The sequence below is a fragment of the Ambystoma mexicanum genome, chromosome 2p (genome assembly GCF_040938575.1).
Source record: "Ambystoma mexicanum isolate Mex_15411 chromosome 2p, UKY_AmexF1_1, whole genome shotgun sequence".
Lineage (NCBI taxonomy): Eukaryota > Metazoa > Chordata > Amphibia > Caudata > Ambystomatidae > Ambystoma > Ambystoma mexicanum.
In genome coordinates, this window is record NC_090923.1 from 661,153,384 (window position 1) to 661,168,183 (window position 14,800).

At 40.8% G+C, this 14,800-nt stretch overlaps 1 protein-coding gene across 1 annotated transcript in view; it reads right to left on the reverse strand.

Annotated features, from left to right (window-relative positions):
* Window positions 1-11,752: 11,752 nt before the first annotated feature.
* Window positions 11,753-14,800, reverse strand: part of LOC138567767 (astacin-like metalloendopeptidase) — a 53,103-nt gene continuing 50,055 nt past the window's right edge. The window contains exon 13 of the mRNA XM_069646257.1: window positions 11,753-11,994. Within this exon, the coding sequence (XP_069502358.1) occupies window positions 11,753-11,994 (242 nt within the window). The remainder of the gene's footprint in view (window positions 11,995-14,800) is intronic.

Below are 14,800 nucleotides of genomic sequence, written 5' to 3' on the forward strand. Positions count from 1 at the left end.
GCATCCTCCCCATTCCCATTGAGCCCTATTGGGGCGCAAATGGGAATGGGGATGTACCGAGTCCAGGTCCCGTGAATGGGAATTACCTGGCCCTCCAAAGATGGCATGGCCCGGTAATTCCCTACTTCTGGAACCTAGACCCGGTACCCGGTTTGGTGGTAGCCATGCCGCTAAAAACGGCATGGCTACCTCTAAACTCGTAATGAGGCCCAATGTATCTTTCTCCCTGACTCCGATGCTGACTCCACTCTCCCATCTTCTATCTCCTTCATTCTTCACCTCTGCACACAATCACCCAAGGCTCACAACCTTTGAGTCCTCTTTAATAGTGACCTGAGGTTCCAGCAATTCATCATGCTGCTGCTGCCAAAATTAGCCTCGTCAACATTAGGAGAATTTGCTCACACCACATTCAGCATTTTGCCAAAACATTGATCTCTACCCTTACGTTCAGCTAACTGGTCTACCTTTCGAGCCTACTCTTCGCTCTCCTCCACTACCCCTACTCTCCTTTAAATAAAGTTCTCAACTTTGCTATTCACTTGCACTGTGTACAAACTATCCAGATTTTCCCCAACTTCTACACACCATCGCCATTCTCGACGTCTTTCCATACAAATTTGCACCCTATTTAAGTTCCTACTCCTCGTCTAGAAATCTATCCAAGCAGTGCTTGACGTTTGGCCAGACCTTTCTGGATCCATCAACAAAATGTCTTCCTGTATCTGGAAAAATCCATCTGCCGGCTTCACTCAGTTACAAGTAGTTCTCTGAGTTCAGACTTTAAATGGTGCCAAAGCAGGGATTCAAAGCCAGATCATTAGGACCAGTATGAGACACTTAGACTGGAAGCAACTTGAATATCTAAGAAGAAAGCCCATGGAATCACTTGTTATGTTTGTACTCTGTGGGCAATATGTAAAGACAGCTTTTCAGGTTTAAAAGGTGCACACTTATTACACTTTGCCAGCAGCATTATCGCAAATGCTCATCTCTTTGGTTATTTGCCGGGTTTTAATGTTTTTTCTTTTGAGAGGTACATTTTTATGGGTGTGGGGTAAGAACAACCCCTTGCCTACCCTCCTTGCTTACATTAGAGCTATCTGATCGGTGGAATTATTTAAGAACAGACTTAAACACCATCTGTTTGCCAGTATAATGCTGCCTTCAACCCATTCCGCACTGTCCACTAACAAACTGACGCCAGGGTACCCCTATGATACTATCACTTTTTTTAATACTAATGTATACATTACTTGCATGTTCAAACTCTAAGCCCTTAACATACTGTGAGGGGTCACGCCACAAATAACTACACTAGAGCCTTGGATGACATTCCAGGGGTGGTTACAATACATTTTACAAACAGTCTCGTCAGGGACTCTCAGGAAGAACAGGGCCAACTAGATTCTTGGTTAAATTTGAAGCTACACTCATCCATCTCTCTCTTGACTCGCCTGGCCTTTCCCCCTCTCTAGCCCATGCATACTTAACAGATTTTAGTAATACTAACAGGGGACGCCCTACTGTCTGTGTGATTCTTCGTATGGCTATTGGTGGTGTCCCAGAAACACTGGCTGACTTACTACCTAGGGGGTTCCCCTCTTAGTGTTCTAAGGGAGTTTTCAAGATAGTGCCTTCTTCTACACACAGGTTCACTTGCTTACCACGCATGAACAATCACACTTTACCATATACTATACTGGCGCCCAAGATGTTCTCCTCCCCACCACCCTTTTATCGCTCTCGCTCTGCCTTCCTACCCCATTTTTGAGGTAACTTATTTTTTTTGTTTTTGTTTTTTTCCCAGTAAGATTTTTGTTTATTGTGTAATTGGTTTTCAAACTTAAAACCTTGCACAATAAAATGACATACTAATTGTATAACAACACCATTCTAAAACATACTTAAATTTATTTACATTTTTCATTTTAACTAATACAAACATTCTATAATGATTCCATAAAATCACATATTCATATCATTCAAGATCACTTCGTTTTTTTAATTCAACAATTACTCAACCACTTCATGAACTGTAAACTCCAAACCTAGTAGAAACTGATATAAGTTCTTACGCCATCCCCAAGTTACCAAATTCTGTACATATAACCACATGTCTTCCATTGATAAAACCCCACATGGTTGCCAACTATTTCTAAATAATTTTACCCTTTCTCTCCCAATATTTGGCATGATAATACCTAATGTTTTAACGATTCAGCCTCCTTTTTACAGTACCTACAGACATCATCAACCACTGTGTCTTTTTTCCACCGTAGTGCATTTTCTTTTGTTAATAGGAGGTTCAGTGAAAAGTGCAATAGTTCATTACTGAACTTATTAGGGGGCATACACCTTTACCCTCTTATGTACTTTATTCAGGTCTATGATGTTCTCATATTTGGTCAGACTGTTCACCGTTGCACACCACTCAGCCCTCCACAAATGCTTGTTAAATGCATACAGATTCTTTAGTACTTCCTCATAGTCCAGATACTACTTATCAAGCCACCATTTGCATTCATAAGGTGCCAATCGACATTATCCTGCTCTGCTGTGTTTAGTTCCATATACAAAGAGTGACAAGGTGGACATTTTAGCTTATTACAAAGTAAAATTTTCTTCCATATAATTCGGGCATTTAATGAAATAAGACCTAGTTTGAATCTTACTGCTGCTATTGGCGTTGCATTTGGTAGGGAGAGCGCCTTCTTCCAGATTAGACATTCCATAATGGCAAAATCTACCTCCCCCAGTAGATGGAAATTTATATCCCATACATTTTCACATTTCTAATGGAAGTGTTTCATCTGGATGGCTAGACCTCTGGCTTTATCCTTCAAATGATTTACTAAGAAGTTTCTGTTTGGCTATGCTGTTATACAAATTCCAAAATATCTAAACTCCCATACCACCTAAATTTTGTAGTCCTCCACCCATTATACATGGTTTTTCCTATGACCCTTCGATAAAGACATTGCTTTTGTTTTCCTTATGTTAATATTTAAATCATTTTCTTTATAAAATGACTCAAAAGTCTTTAGAAGTCTTTGTAGTCCAATCTTTATTCTATCTAGTAGGACAATATCAACCACGTAGGAAATCCAAGACGTTTTTAGCTTAGTAATAACCAGGGAAATAAAGGCTGCCCTATCGATGCATTTCTCAACATCGGCCATGTTTATGTTAAATAATACTGGAGACTGTATACATCCCTGGCGTAACCTACGTTTTGTGGGTTTGTTTTGCGAATAGCCGCCTTCTCAATTTAGTGGAACTCTGATGGTGGTACCGGAGTGAAGATAAATCAGCATTTTTAACTTTGCCCATGTGCGACCCCTGTTTGCACAATCTAAAGCCAGCGATAAGTCGATCATAGATTGAATTGTTTTGTTGTGCACTTTCTTCTTTATTATTGGAACCTTTTTTTCTTCCCTCTCCCGATTAATGTGATTTTTAATAAAAACTTGAAACGGCCCTGGATCTTCATAAAACACAGGGACGTCATTTAGGGGTCGCTAGGGGGTCGCAACTCTGTCCACTGTGGTCTCCCTTGCGACCTCTAAAATAAAATAAAAAATCTAAAAAAGGGGGTGGTTTTTTTTTTGTAATGTAAAGCAAGCTCCTGGGTTGTGTCCAACGCCTTGTGGCTATTCACTTCTGGAGTGGCTGGCTTTCTTGTTCAGGCCCTTAAAATGAAAGAAGAAAAATAAGAACAGGAATGCCACAAGTGTAACACTTTCAGAGGTGATCCTAAATAAAAAAGAAAAGGAATACCAGGTAATGTGCCTTTCTGTAATTCTGTACAATAATTGCTAGACTCATTTAAGGTTTATTGCAGGCACACTTCAGGGGGTGAGTCACTGATTTAGTCTGTTCGATAAATGAGTACCAACACGGGTTCGGTGATATTGGGTGTTCATTTATTCTATATAAAATGCTTAATCGTAAGTGCTATATAATAACACATCATTATCATTTGGTCATGGACGTCGGCTTGCATTCACAGTAATTTGTTAATATAGGCCTACACACACTGATCTTAATGATACATATGGTGATCCATTCTTTTATGAAATGTACATCACATTTTAGTGATATCGTAACCATATTTTTCGTAGTGTACAATGCTATGTGATGCCTCTTCCTGTTTTGTCAATGGGTGACAGGTCGTGTTCCATCGCTTCCCGCGATATCACTTCGGGGTTTGGTCAAATGACATCACTTTCTGTGATATCATCAGAGTTCAAGGGTCGTGTGATGCCACTTGCCACTCCCTGGCATTTTGGTGAAATGACGTCCCTGATAAAATAGCCGATAGTGTCTCGTCATTATGTCTACCGATTCATGTATGTATTTATTGAAGGCTATGATTTTCTTCAGAAACCAATTCACTCTATTTTTACCTTTAGAGACCCGCAGACTGGCTTCCGATCCTTGTTTTAGTCCATGTGCAGCTTTTCCAAATGATATGCATAGGCGGTGATGGTCTCTTGAAAAGCCATCTTTTATCTCGTAATATTACATACTTAGAGACTGAGTTTCCATGGCAACAATGAAGTCGCTACACAAGTATTGTCCTCCATTGTGCCATGTACTCTCTTCCTTATTGGCTTTCAGATTACTGGACTGCAACAAAAGAAAGTTGCCTTTCCTCAAATAATTGTGCCCATCTCAGTGCCTGCCTAGATTGCTTCTTTCTGGGCTAAAAATGATTTGAGGGGTGGACAATAATATCCTCTTCGTGTGGCCTGCGGTCTGCATTAAAATCCTAAACAGAATAATCTCACCAGTTTTCAGCATACCAACTCAAGAAGATTATTTCCATTTGGTTGATTAAGCTTTTAATATTGTTATCTAGGTACAGTACACATTAATTAGAAGTGTTCTTTTTTTTTTCTTTCTTAGGGCTAAATGTAACCTCATTCAGCCAAAATGCCTGCCATTGAGTTTTTCCTAACCACCACCTGCGAGAAATTTGATGTACGCACTAATTTTAGCAACCCTCCTTTTGGTCTCCTATAAGTGCCATTTGCTGCTTTTTGTAAATGTGACTCATAACCATCCAAAATCACATCTTCCCATAAGAATGTTTCCTGCAGGCAAAGCCACATCATACACATTTACCATTGCCCCACTGTCTTCATCCTCCAACAAATGACAGAACCCTGAGGATTCCAACCGCATGCACTAAAAACATGGGCGCCTACACTCGTCACTTGCCCCATGTGTGGCTAGGCTTCCTGATAACCAGGACCAGTCTTCCTCCTGTTTGCGTACCCTGTTGGCCTGCTCCTGTAAGGTGACTTCTCTCTGATTATCTGATCTAATGGTGCAGGAGATCGGTACCCAAGAGACCGTATCCCCCTCTCCATTTAGAACCTGTTGCGTATTAATATCAATGCCTCGTAGTCTCAATTAATCCGCTGCAGATAGCAGCAACTCCCTAACCACCCTTGATGCTATAGTAATTATTGCAAAGTCATACCTCTTCTCATAAACCAAGTCGACTCGTTCAATATCCCCAGAGTTCAGGAGCTTTACATTCTAAGTGCTCCATAAGATTGACAGTAGGGTCCTTCAATTTAAACTAATTTTGTCTTCTTTGGGGAACATTTATTCCAAATGTAACTTGTTGGCTTGGAGTCATTTTTTTTTACCCTTGCCCTTATCTGTGGATGTCTAAAGGATTGAGAGGAACACCCATTAGGAGTCTCTTGGTTCTTTATTTGTTGGGTAAGTACATGTCCTTCACAAGAAATCATTTTGTTTATAGGACTCAGGGCAAGATGTTCACACCATCATTTTTTCCATATTTCTGCATGAGGTTTCGGTACACCCATAGCTTCCATCCTGCGTTGTAACCTCTAGCTGTGCCTGCATCTGAGCTTGTGATGAGCAAGAGGCCTGATTCTCCTGTCACATTGATGGTTCTAATAATGCCTGAACACTACCCTTTCCTGGAGCGACCAATCAGATCCTTCAGCATGGTCCATAGTGTCTTTCTTGGCCCTTCTCTCATCTGGCCCCGGTTGGTCTATATTAGCTTGATCAAGGTTTTCCAAAGCCCTTCTTGCTAGGTCTGACTCTTCTGACTCCTCTTCTTCCATATCAACTGTCCTCCTCGTATTCCCCTTCTTATTTTATTTTCGAAGATCAGAGCCGTTATGTTACTTTCAGGGACTTGCCATGGATCTGAGCTCCAAGCCTCTCCCTCTTCATATCTCCTCCCAATCTTTTTAAAGAAGTTTTGAATTGACCCTTGGATTTTCTTTATAAGCTCTTTATTTTTGGATTTCTTTACACCTTGAGCTGGTGTTATAATTTTCAGTGTACTCTTTTTTGATGAGATGGGCTTGACTTCTGTACAGGAGGGGATTGACTTCTGTACAGCTATCTAAATTCCTCTCTAGATCTTCTCTTGTCATGGCTTTTTGCAGATCTCTAAATGGCCTATCCTCCATATACATACTCAATCTTTCCAACATTTGTAGATCTGTAGAAGCCTGGTTTTCTTTCTGGTCAATCTATATAATTGAACGCTATCTAGCATATTCTTCTATAAATTACATGGAAGGGGGAGTATCATCAAACTCATTTATGTTTATCTCTGATCTGTCCTCTAAATGGTGCACCATTTCCACACTGGTCTTTATCAAAGGAGGTACCTGATGTCCTGGTCCCTTGTTTGCATCTTGACAATTGTTCCAAATTTTTCGTTCTAGCTTCAAGGCATCCAAATAGTCTACTATTTAAGTTTTTTGTAAGAAAAGGGTCAACCATTTCTTAAACTCCTCTATACGCATGACTGCTCATATTTCTGGCTCTTATTAATGCCTAATATATTTATTTTTTTGTCTATCTCTGCAAGCACCATTCGCTGTCTTTTATGCTCATAATTTGCCCAGTCTATCTTCTTAAAAATATTCCCTTTCAGTTATTTTTTCCTTCACAGGTCTCTGGATATTATTATGAATTTCTGATAGAGCACATGCCTGACCTTTCACTTCCTCTTCAGTAATTCAAATACTTTCATTAGGGAATTCAAGACAAAATACAGAGCCCGTGAAGCAGAAGAGTTAATGTTGTCACCTGGATGAACAAAGCCCTCTTCCCTCGATAGTCCCGGCAGTCCTATTTGGTCTAGAACTTCTTTTTCAATGTCCAATTCCTTTGTTAAATCAAGGATGCTGATAAGGAATCACTTGTAGTTGGTCACCTTCTTTACACTTTATATCATCCCTTGTTGCATTTTTTTGCTCTCTTTCCTGTCTAACGTCTTCTTTTCCATTTGATTTTTTAGAATATCTTCCCCATTCTCTCACATTCATTTAATTATTGAGGCTGTCATTTCCTTTACTCAGACTTTGACTATGCGTAAAACAGTCAATGATTTTCTTTTTAATATTGGTGGAAATAATTATAAAATCCAGACCCGATCTCACGGGCCCAGTTGACACAATAGGGGACACATCCCCCATAAAAATGTCTTGTTGTTCTCCATAATTAGTCTAAATGCAAGTGCCTTCATGAAATCCATTAATAATTCCTCTCTCTTGCGAGTACTGATCAAAGGGCTCACAGAGCAAAGTTACTTTCGATGCCGGAAGCGCTGCCCCTGGGGACCCCGGAGCTGTGCCATTACTCCATAAATTATACATTTCCACTCATTTATAACAAACAACCACAGACTCACCCACTGAATCAGTTGACCTTTTCCTCTCAGTTTTTCTTTTTTATTATTGTGCATATACCAACAAGTGACTTTTACACATTTTACACAGACTGCCACAACTGCCCCGACAATCTGCATGGCACTCAGCAAAAGCATTCATACAAACGCACAGGTTTGCTGGATTTAAAGCCTCCAGGCAGCACGATCAACTGTAGAATCTTTCAGAGTGTTTCAGCCACCAGCAAATGATTGAAGAAAGCGTGATCCTCTTTCAACACGAAATGTGAACATGCTTTTGCAAAGTTTTTATAGCTCGAACAGACAGCTCCTGCTGCCATGACGGCCCTAACACTCTGCACCGCACTCAGCAAACAAGCTACTTATTATCTTACCTCACTGCGGCATCTAACAACTCAGACAAACTCTTTAAAATCTGCAAGGAGCTGGCCAACCCTGCTGCAGTCTCTACCCTGACCCCCCCTTGCCTCCGAGGCTCTCTGCAATGCCCTTGCCTCTCACTTTATCTAAAAAACCCAGGACATTCTGTCCCCCTGTAAAGGATTCTAATCGGGTGTCACACCGGACCAGAACTCTTGCCCTTAGCCTAAAATGTAGCGCTCAATTAGAATACTAATAGTATGCAGCAAACAGAGTCAAAATCTGACCTTCCTCACAAAATAGGAGGCAGAAACTCTTTGCAATTGTATAAAATGACACTCGGAATTGGTAATATTGAAATTAAAGTGCGGTTGAATAAATGAGGTAAATATGATTTATCACAGTATCAGGGATGTAATATCACTAGCAGCTACAAGGCAACGAATCCACAAAGGGCATACAATTAAAAAAACAACTTGAAAGTAGGAACACAGTGCAGCCAAATCACATGTTGAAAAGGTTCATTTTACACTTTTTTCAGTTTTAAATGTGAAAACGGTTTTTAAAAATAACGGGTGAAATAGACAGAATCAGAATGTGGTTTTTAGGCTAAGTGATAGATACACATGACAGGGACAATATAGAAGTGAAAGAGTGACCCTAGCTGAATACTTGAATGAGATTTTCAATGTGGAAAGAGATTCGGTTTTGGTAAAATAAAGCAGTTAAAAGAGAAAATCGGTTCAAAAACGAAAGGACAAGTTGTACTTAAACTAGATTATCAAGATTAGATTGTTAAAGAAAGACACGGTACGCTCCAAGGTTAATTTGCAATTTAACCTTTTCAGCCCGTGTTCAGCTCTATGTGGGAATTACTTAAATTATTCAAAATTTGACTAAGGATTTATGCAAGACGGAAACGAATGGAAGAATTGCGCTAACACTAGAACATCAAGGACAGGATGCACAGACAATTCAGACAGTTTTAAACAAGTTACCAGGGTATGATAGGTTACTTAGAGAGTAGGACAAAGACAAAGTATCAAGATGGGGTATGCTATGTGGTGGTGTGGGATGGGGAAATACTCACAATCCGCACTTGAGTTTGGGATTTGTGACAGTCAACTGGGTTCTGGACTCAAAGGCTCTGGTCACAGCAAGGCGGCAGACTCTCCTAGCAGAACAATAGCTGGGCCTGTCTGGTCACTGGATCATAAGGGTACAGCTGGCATGCAGGTAGAGGGCAAACAGCCGGTCTGGTCACAGAATATTCCCAAAAGCATGCCACAGCTTTTCCCCCTAGTTATTGGGATTTTTAGTGGGGTTTCTAGATCAATGGTCCTATCTAGATCGGGTCAGCTCTGCTATGGCCTAGCAGTAGAATCTGAAAGCTTGCAAGATGATTGTGGAATATCTGGATACGCAGGCACTGGAAAATTCAGAACAGAGTGCCTGTTTCTGTCAGCTTCCCCTTTTTATAAGGCGGGTGACTCACAGGATTTTTTGTTGGGCAGGACTAAGATAGACCTACCCCAAAGAGCCGGATAGGTCAGCCTATGTTGGTCGCCTCCTGCAGGAGGGGACTCAGTTCATGGGGTTGTGTTTTTATGAGGTGCAAAGCCATCCCACAGTCCTTTTTGCACAAAATCAATTATGACATAAATCACATTTTACAGCTCTGGCACTTTTGCAAATTATATAGGCAGATTGCATATTTCATACAGAGCATGCTGTTCTCACGCACAGGTCTGTATGACATTATTTTGCCCTCCTAATACTTTTTTGTGGTTTTTAGTGGGAACTGATTCACCAAAAATCCCACAATTTTAGGTATGTGTACATATCATCATTGAGCATATTTCTATCCATTTTTAATGTTCCACCTTATGTACTTTTCCCATGATTCACATTCTCCTGGGGTTTATACGTCCCATAAATGCTATGGGCAGCCACAACATCTTGTTTGAAAGCCACAAAAATTAACTATACAACGTTTACATTACTGCATTGTCCGGTTATAGAATTAACAGTCTTTAAAGTTTATTCAGTAAATAGTCTTTGAGCAAAAATGGTCTGGCCTTTGTCCTCCAACTGGGACAATTTTTTTCCAGACTACCACCAAATGTTAGTTTAGCCCAGTGATGCCATGGAGTTTCTCACTTTGAGTGACTGGTAGGTGTCACTTCCAAAAGTAACACGTAGGTGTCTCAGAATCTTTTGTCTCAAGCTGAAGCCCCGATAGAAGTCTGATGGCGGTGTGATATTCTTCCTCTTGGCCATACAAAGTTTTCAAGGGCAGAAAGTAACACGCATGTGTCCCAGAAATCCCTTTTTGGCTCCTTTTGAGGGGAGGCCACTCCTGTTGTCAGCACACAAATGTCCATGTAAACTGAGCAGGAAATGTGTTTGATTGGTTCCCCAGTACAGCCAATGCATTTAATTATTTATTTCATTGTATTTTGTTCTGAATCAGAAGCCAGTCTGTTAAAATAAAACATTATCTAGATTTTATCCAAACCCTCCTTACACTTCTAGGCAAGGACAGAGCCTTAATCACATTGTACTTTTCAAGCAGACGTTTTTCTCTTTTGCAAAAGCACATTTTTACATGTGGTGAATTCGGTTTTCTCTCCCATCTGGATTCCAAACATTGTTTGTAGCCCTAGTCAGTTTCTCTTATCCAGCAGTATGTTCAAGGCAAATGTCCACTGAAATTGACATGTGCACAGAGAGCTAGGGTTTCTTTTGAAGGGTTTATTTTTGATACTTTATAGCAACAAGTCAAGTGTTTTTCCGTATGGCTGAAAGTAAATTTACTGGTGATTTCCCAGATCTTGTCTGCCACAGCCTGTCATTTAGTGATAATGTTCTCTTCTCCTGGAGCAAAATCTGAATATGGATGGGCATAGCAGGGTCTCACTGATAAAAGCAGTGTAATGTAAATGGGAGGACCTATGTTCCTTAGAATGCAGCCAATGTCAGCGTGACATTGGAACCTGTATCCTTTTCTGTGACACCAATAAATGGGAGGACCTATGTTCCTTAGAATACAGCCAATGACAGCGTGACATTGGAACCTGTATCCTTTTCTGTGACACCTATATTTGTCAAGGTATTTCTAATACCCAACTCCAAGATTTCATCTTTGGAGTTTCACTAGCGGGCACTGGTAACATGGGTGCCAGCTTTAATGTATGTGAAACACCATAGAATACAGTTGTCAGGTAACTTTCAAACAAAAGATAACAAATGCACTCAATGTTATGACAGAATCACGGTGCTTCAGAGTAAATTCTAAGAGCATGGTTCTCTGATGCACTGATTGATTTGAAAATGTCTGCCATCATGTCTTTCTCCTGTGTCTGTTGTGAAGAGCAGCAGAAAATAGCGTACTTCTAAAAATGAGGAGACATTTTGCTTGACACATTTTGTATATATTTAAAGTATATGCCATGATGTCTCTTGAATGTAGTGGGTGTTTGTCGTGTGTCTTATTTTATTTTGGTAGTTTATTTTATGTTTATACCAATATGTTTGTCTGTGTAGTATTCACTGTGCTCTTTGAGCTATGTAGGATTGTATTTTACATTGTTTAAGTCAACTAGATTTTGCCACTTGCTTATTTGTCTTTTGTTGGTACGCCATTACCAAATATAATTCTAGATTGACTTATGGGGAGAACACCAGGGGGTGCAATCAGGGAGCTCCACGTTTGGCCATGAAAATGACATCATGAAGAAGCCCTGACTGGCAGGAGCAGAGGGTCCTGAGCAGCTGGAGAGCTGGGCCCCCTATCTGCGAGTGAGATCGGGGCAGGAGCCTCATAAGGAGGATCATATGGCCCCAAGTTGGAAGCAGCCGGTGGCCGTGGAGAGTCATGGCCGGGTGGAGCTGCTCCGAGTAGCCCCTGGGCTTGAAGAGAAAGATTGGTACAGGTGCTGTGGAAAGAGGAGCATACAGCCTCAGGCAGGAAACTTTCTGCAGGCGAGGAGTGGCAGAGTGCTGACGGAGGTGGAGACAGACCGGCACTTGCTCTGAGCAGCCACCAGGCTGTGAGGGAAGAGCCCTTTTGCTGACATCACTGCCAGAGGAGGGCGGTTGAGCAGGCCCATTGTGCGGCTGTCCTGAGGCTGGTACAGTGGGCCGGTGACTGCCGAGTGACTGGACGTGTTCCCACTCCAGCCGGTGCTGCAGTACTGTTCCCTCTGAGGAGGTGAGGTTGAGAGGGGTGCGAGGAGCAAGCTCTGGGTGATTGCCCCTGGGGGTGTGGACGGTTGTAGGCCTGTGTTGTTTGGAGCACGCACCAGAAGCCCCCAGCTGCACAGGGAAGTTGTGTTCACCCTCTGGGCTGTTAGTACTGAAGTGGGCAGAGCGTCTATTGCACAGTGGAGGACAGTTGGGGCTGAAGTTGGTTTATGCTTTTGCTCTGTGAGCAAGCTCTTCTCCCCCCAGATATGTTGAGGCTCTGTAGGGTCTGCTGACTTAGGCCAGACACTGGGTGTGTTTGTTGAGGACATAATGTTATAGTCCACGCTGCTAAGTAGTACATTAAGAAAGATAATTCATTCTTTGTGCGTGTATCTGTATAGATATCACGTTCCTAGTTATCCCATAATGGATCTGAATGCAAACAGAGGTGAACATTTCTTTAATCAAGTTGAGTGCGAAAAAAAAACATAAACAAGCAAAGTACACAAATGAACATGAATGGGTAAAAATTAGAAACTACAAATTATTTTTATTTTTTTATTTTTTTTTTCTTGTTTTTTAATTGAATTTCAATTTTTACAAGATCTTTCCTTCACTCAATTTCTCGGGTGCTTCCTAAGACCGTTATTTATTCCCTTTGTTCTTTATGATTTTCTTTTAAGATTCTGTTTATTCAAGTTAGGAGAAACTCGTTCCTATTTGGTCACGATTGTCCTTTTCTTCGAGTTTCAAAGTATCCAGAAATTTTGCAGTTGCTATAGTCAGGGAAATTGAATCCCCGCTCATAAGCTTGTTCCACCAATCCTCTTCCCTTATGGTCTGGAGCTTTAATCCGTGTGGATGAAGATAAGTTTGTCTGGTGTTGCTCGTACCAGGACAGTGAAGGAGTAGATGTCTGAGAGTTTCGGTATCCCCACTTACACAGAAGCGGCACTTGTTGGTCACTGATTGTTTCCTGATGTATAAGATCTCATTTGTCTTCAGGATATTCAGGCGTGCTCTCAGAAAGATTGTACGCAATCTTTTGTCTGGGAACTTTTTTAAGTAGTTTCTCACGACATCCAGCTTTTGTGTATTGGTTGTGTGATGGGCCACAGTTGTATATTCGTCAGCTATTTCGAGTGTTTCAATCCAATCTTGTAACTTTAGTTTTTTCTTTATTTTTCCAGGGATGCGTTCGATTTCCCATTCAGAACAACCAATATTTGCGGCTCGATCTCGAAGGTTGTTATACCATGTTGTTAGCATGGGGTTTTGGCCGCTTTTCATTTCTGCAAAAATGATTTCCAGGATTTTTGGTCGTGGGTGTCTTAGAATCTTTCCCAGGAACAGTAAGCTATTTCTCTCCACCACTGATTCCAATGATTGCAGACTTAATTCTCGTCGAATGTTTGCTACTGGGGTAGAGTTTGGCAACCGGAGCACCCTCCGCCAAAATGATCCTTCCAGTTTTGCCCACAGTGTTTTCGGGAGGTAAGGCATTGCCTCTGCTCCGTAGGTTAAAGCTGGAGTAACCTTTGCTTTGAAGAATCTTATTATTGGTAAGATTGAAAATTTGCCGAATTTACGTTCCAAGGATACGGCTTGTGCTGCTAGTGTTTTTGCCTTGGAGAGTAAATGTTCTTGCATTGTTGTTTCAATTCTGCTGCACGATAATTTAACCCCCAGGTATGTGAAACTCTTTACTGTATCCAGAAACTACAAATTATACATATCAATACCAAAAATAAACAGAAAACATTTAAGATACTGTTCTGCAACCAGTCAAACAGCAGAAGTACTCTTCAATAAAACATGAAAGATGCAGTTGAGTTATTATGTACAATTAACTCATTTGTTAACTGTTGCAGGTCTGCCAAAAAGCCTTCTTCGGGGCAAATTGCAACTGGACTCCATGAACTTGATGGTAATATGAAGTGGGACGTGCCGATGGTGACCCCGTATGTGTGACAACCGCAAAACAGAGGTGCGTATCCAATTCATAATCTTAATACGAGTCCATGTGAGTGGTGCATTTTCCTTTTTCAAAGCAACCTGTTTCCCAAAGGGCTGAGGAGTGGACCAGGATTCAGTTGACGAAATATCGAAATTAATTCAGTATTCTCCCGACCACAAAACAGGAATTGTTGTGCACACCAATGCGCAGTAACCGCTCAAGAACATGTGTTTGATGATGATGATATTGATATAATTTAATTTACGTGTTGAAAATTAAAGAAAGAAATGGACAGAAAAAAATATTTTTTGATGGTGATTCTCAACCTCTTTGGGATGATTCCTCACTTCAGTTGATATCTATTGTTGAACTTTTTCCATTGGATCTGTGCCAATTTGATTATTGTATCAGGACTGAGATGTTTAATTATTCAAAGAATAAATCCATTACTAGCTCACTAAGCTGTGAAGCATTCAATTTTGGAACGTGGAATGGCAATATGAACGGGCCAAATTTAATAATTTCTCCTGTTTTTCAAAGGACATACATTGGATCATCAAACTGTTCCACAGTGAGTGATGGGCATGTGTCACAAAAAT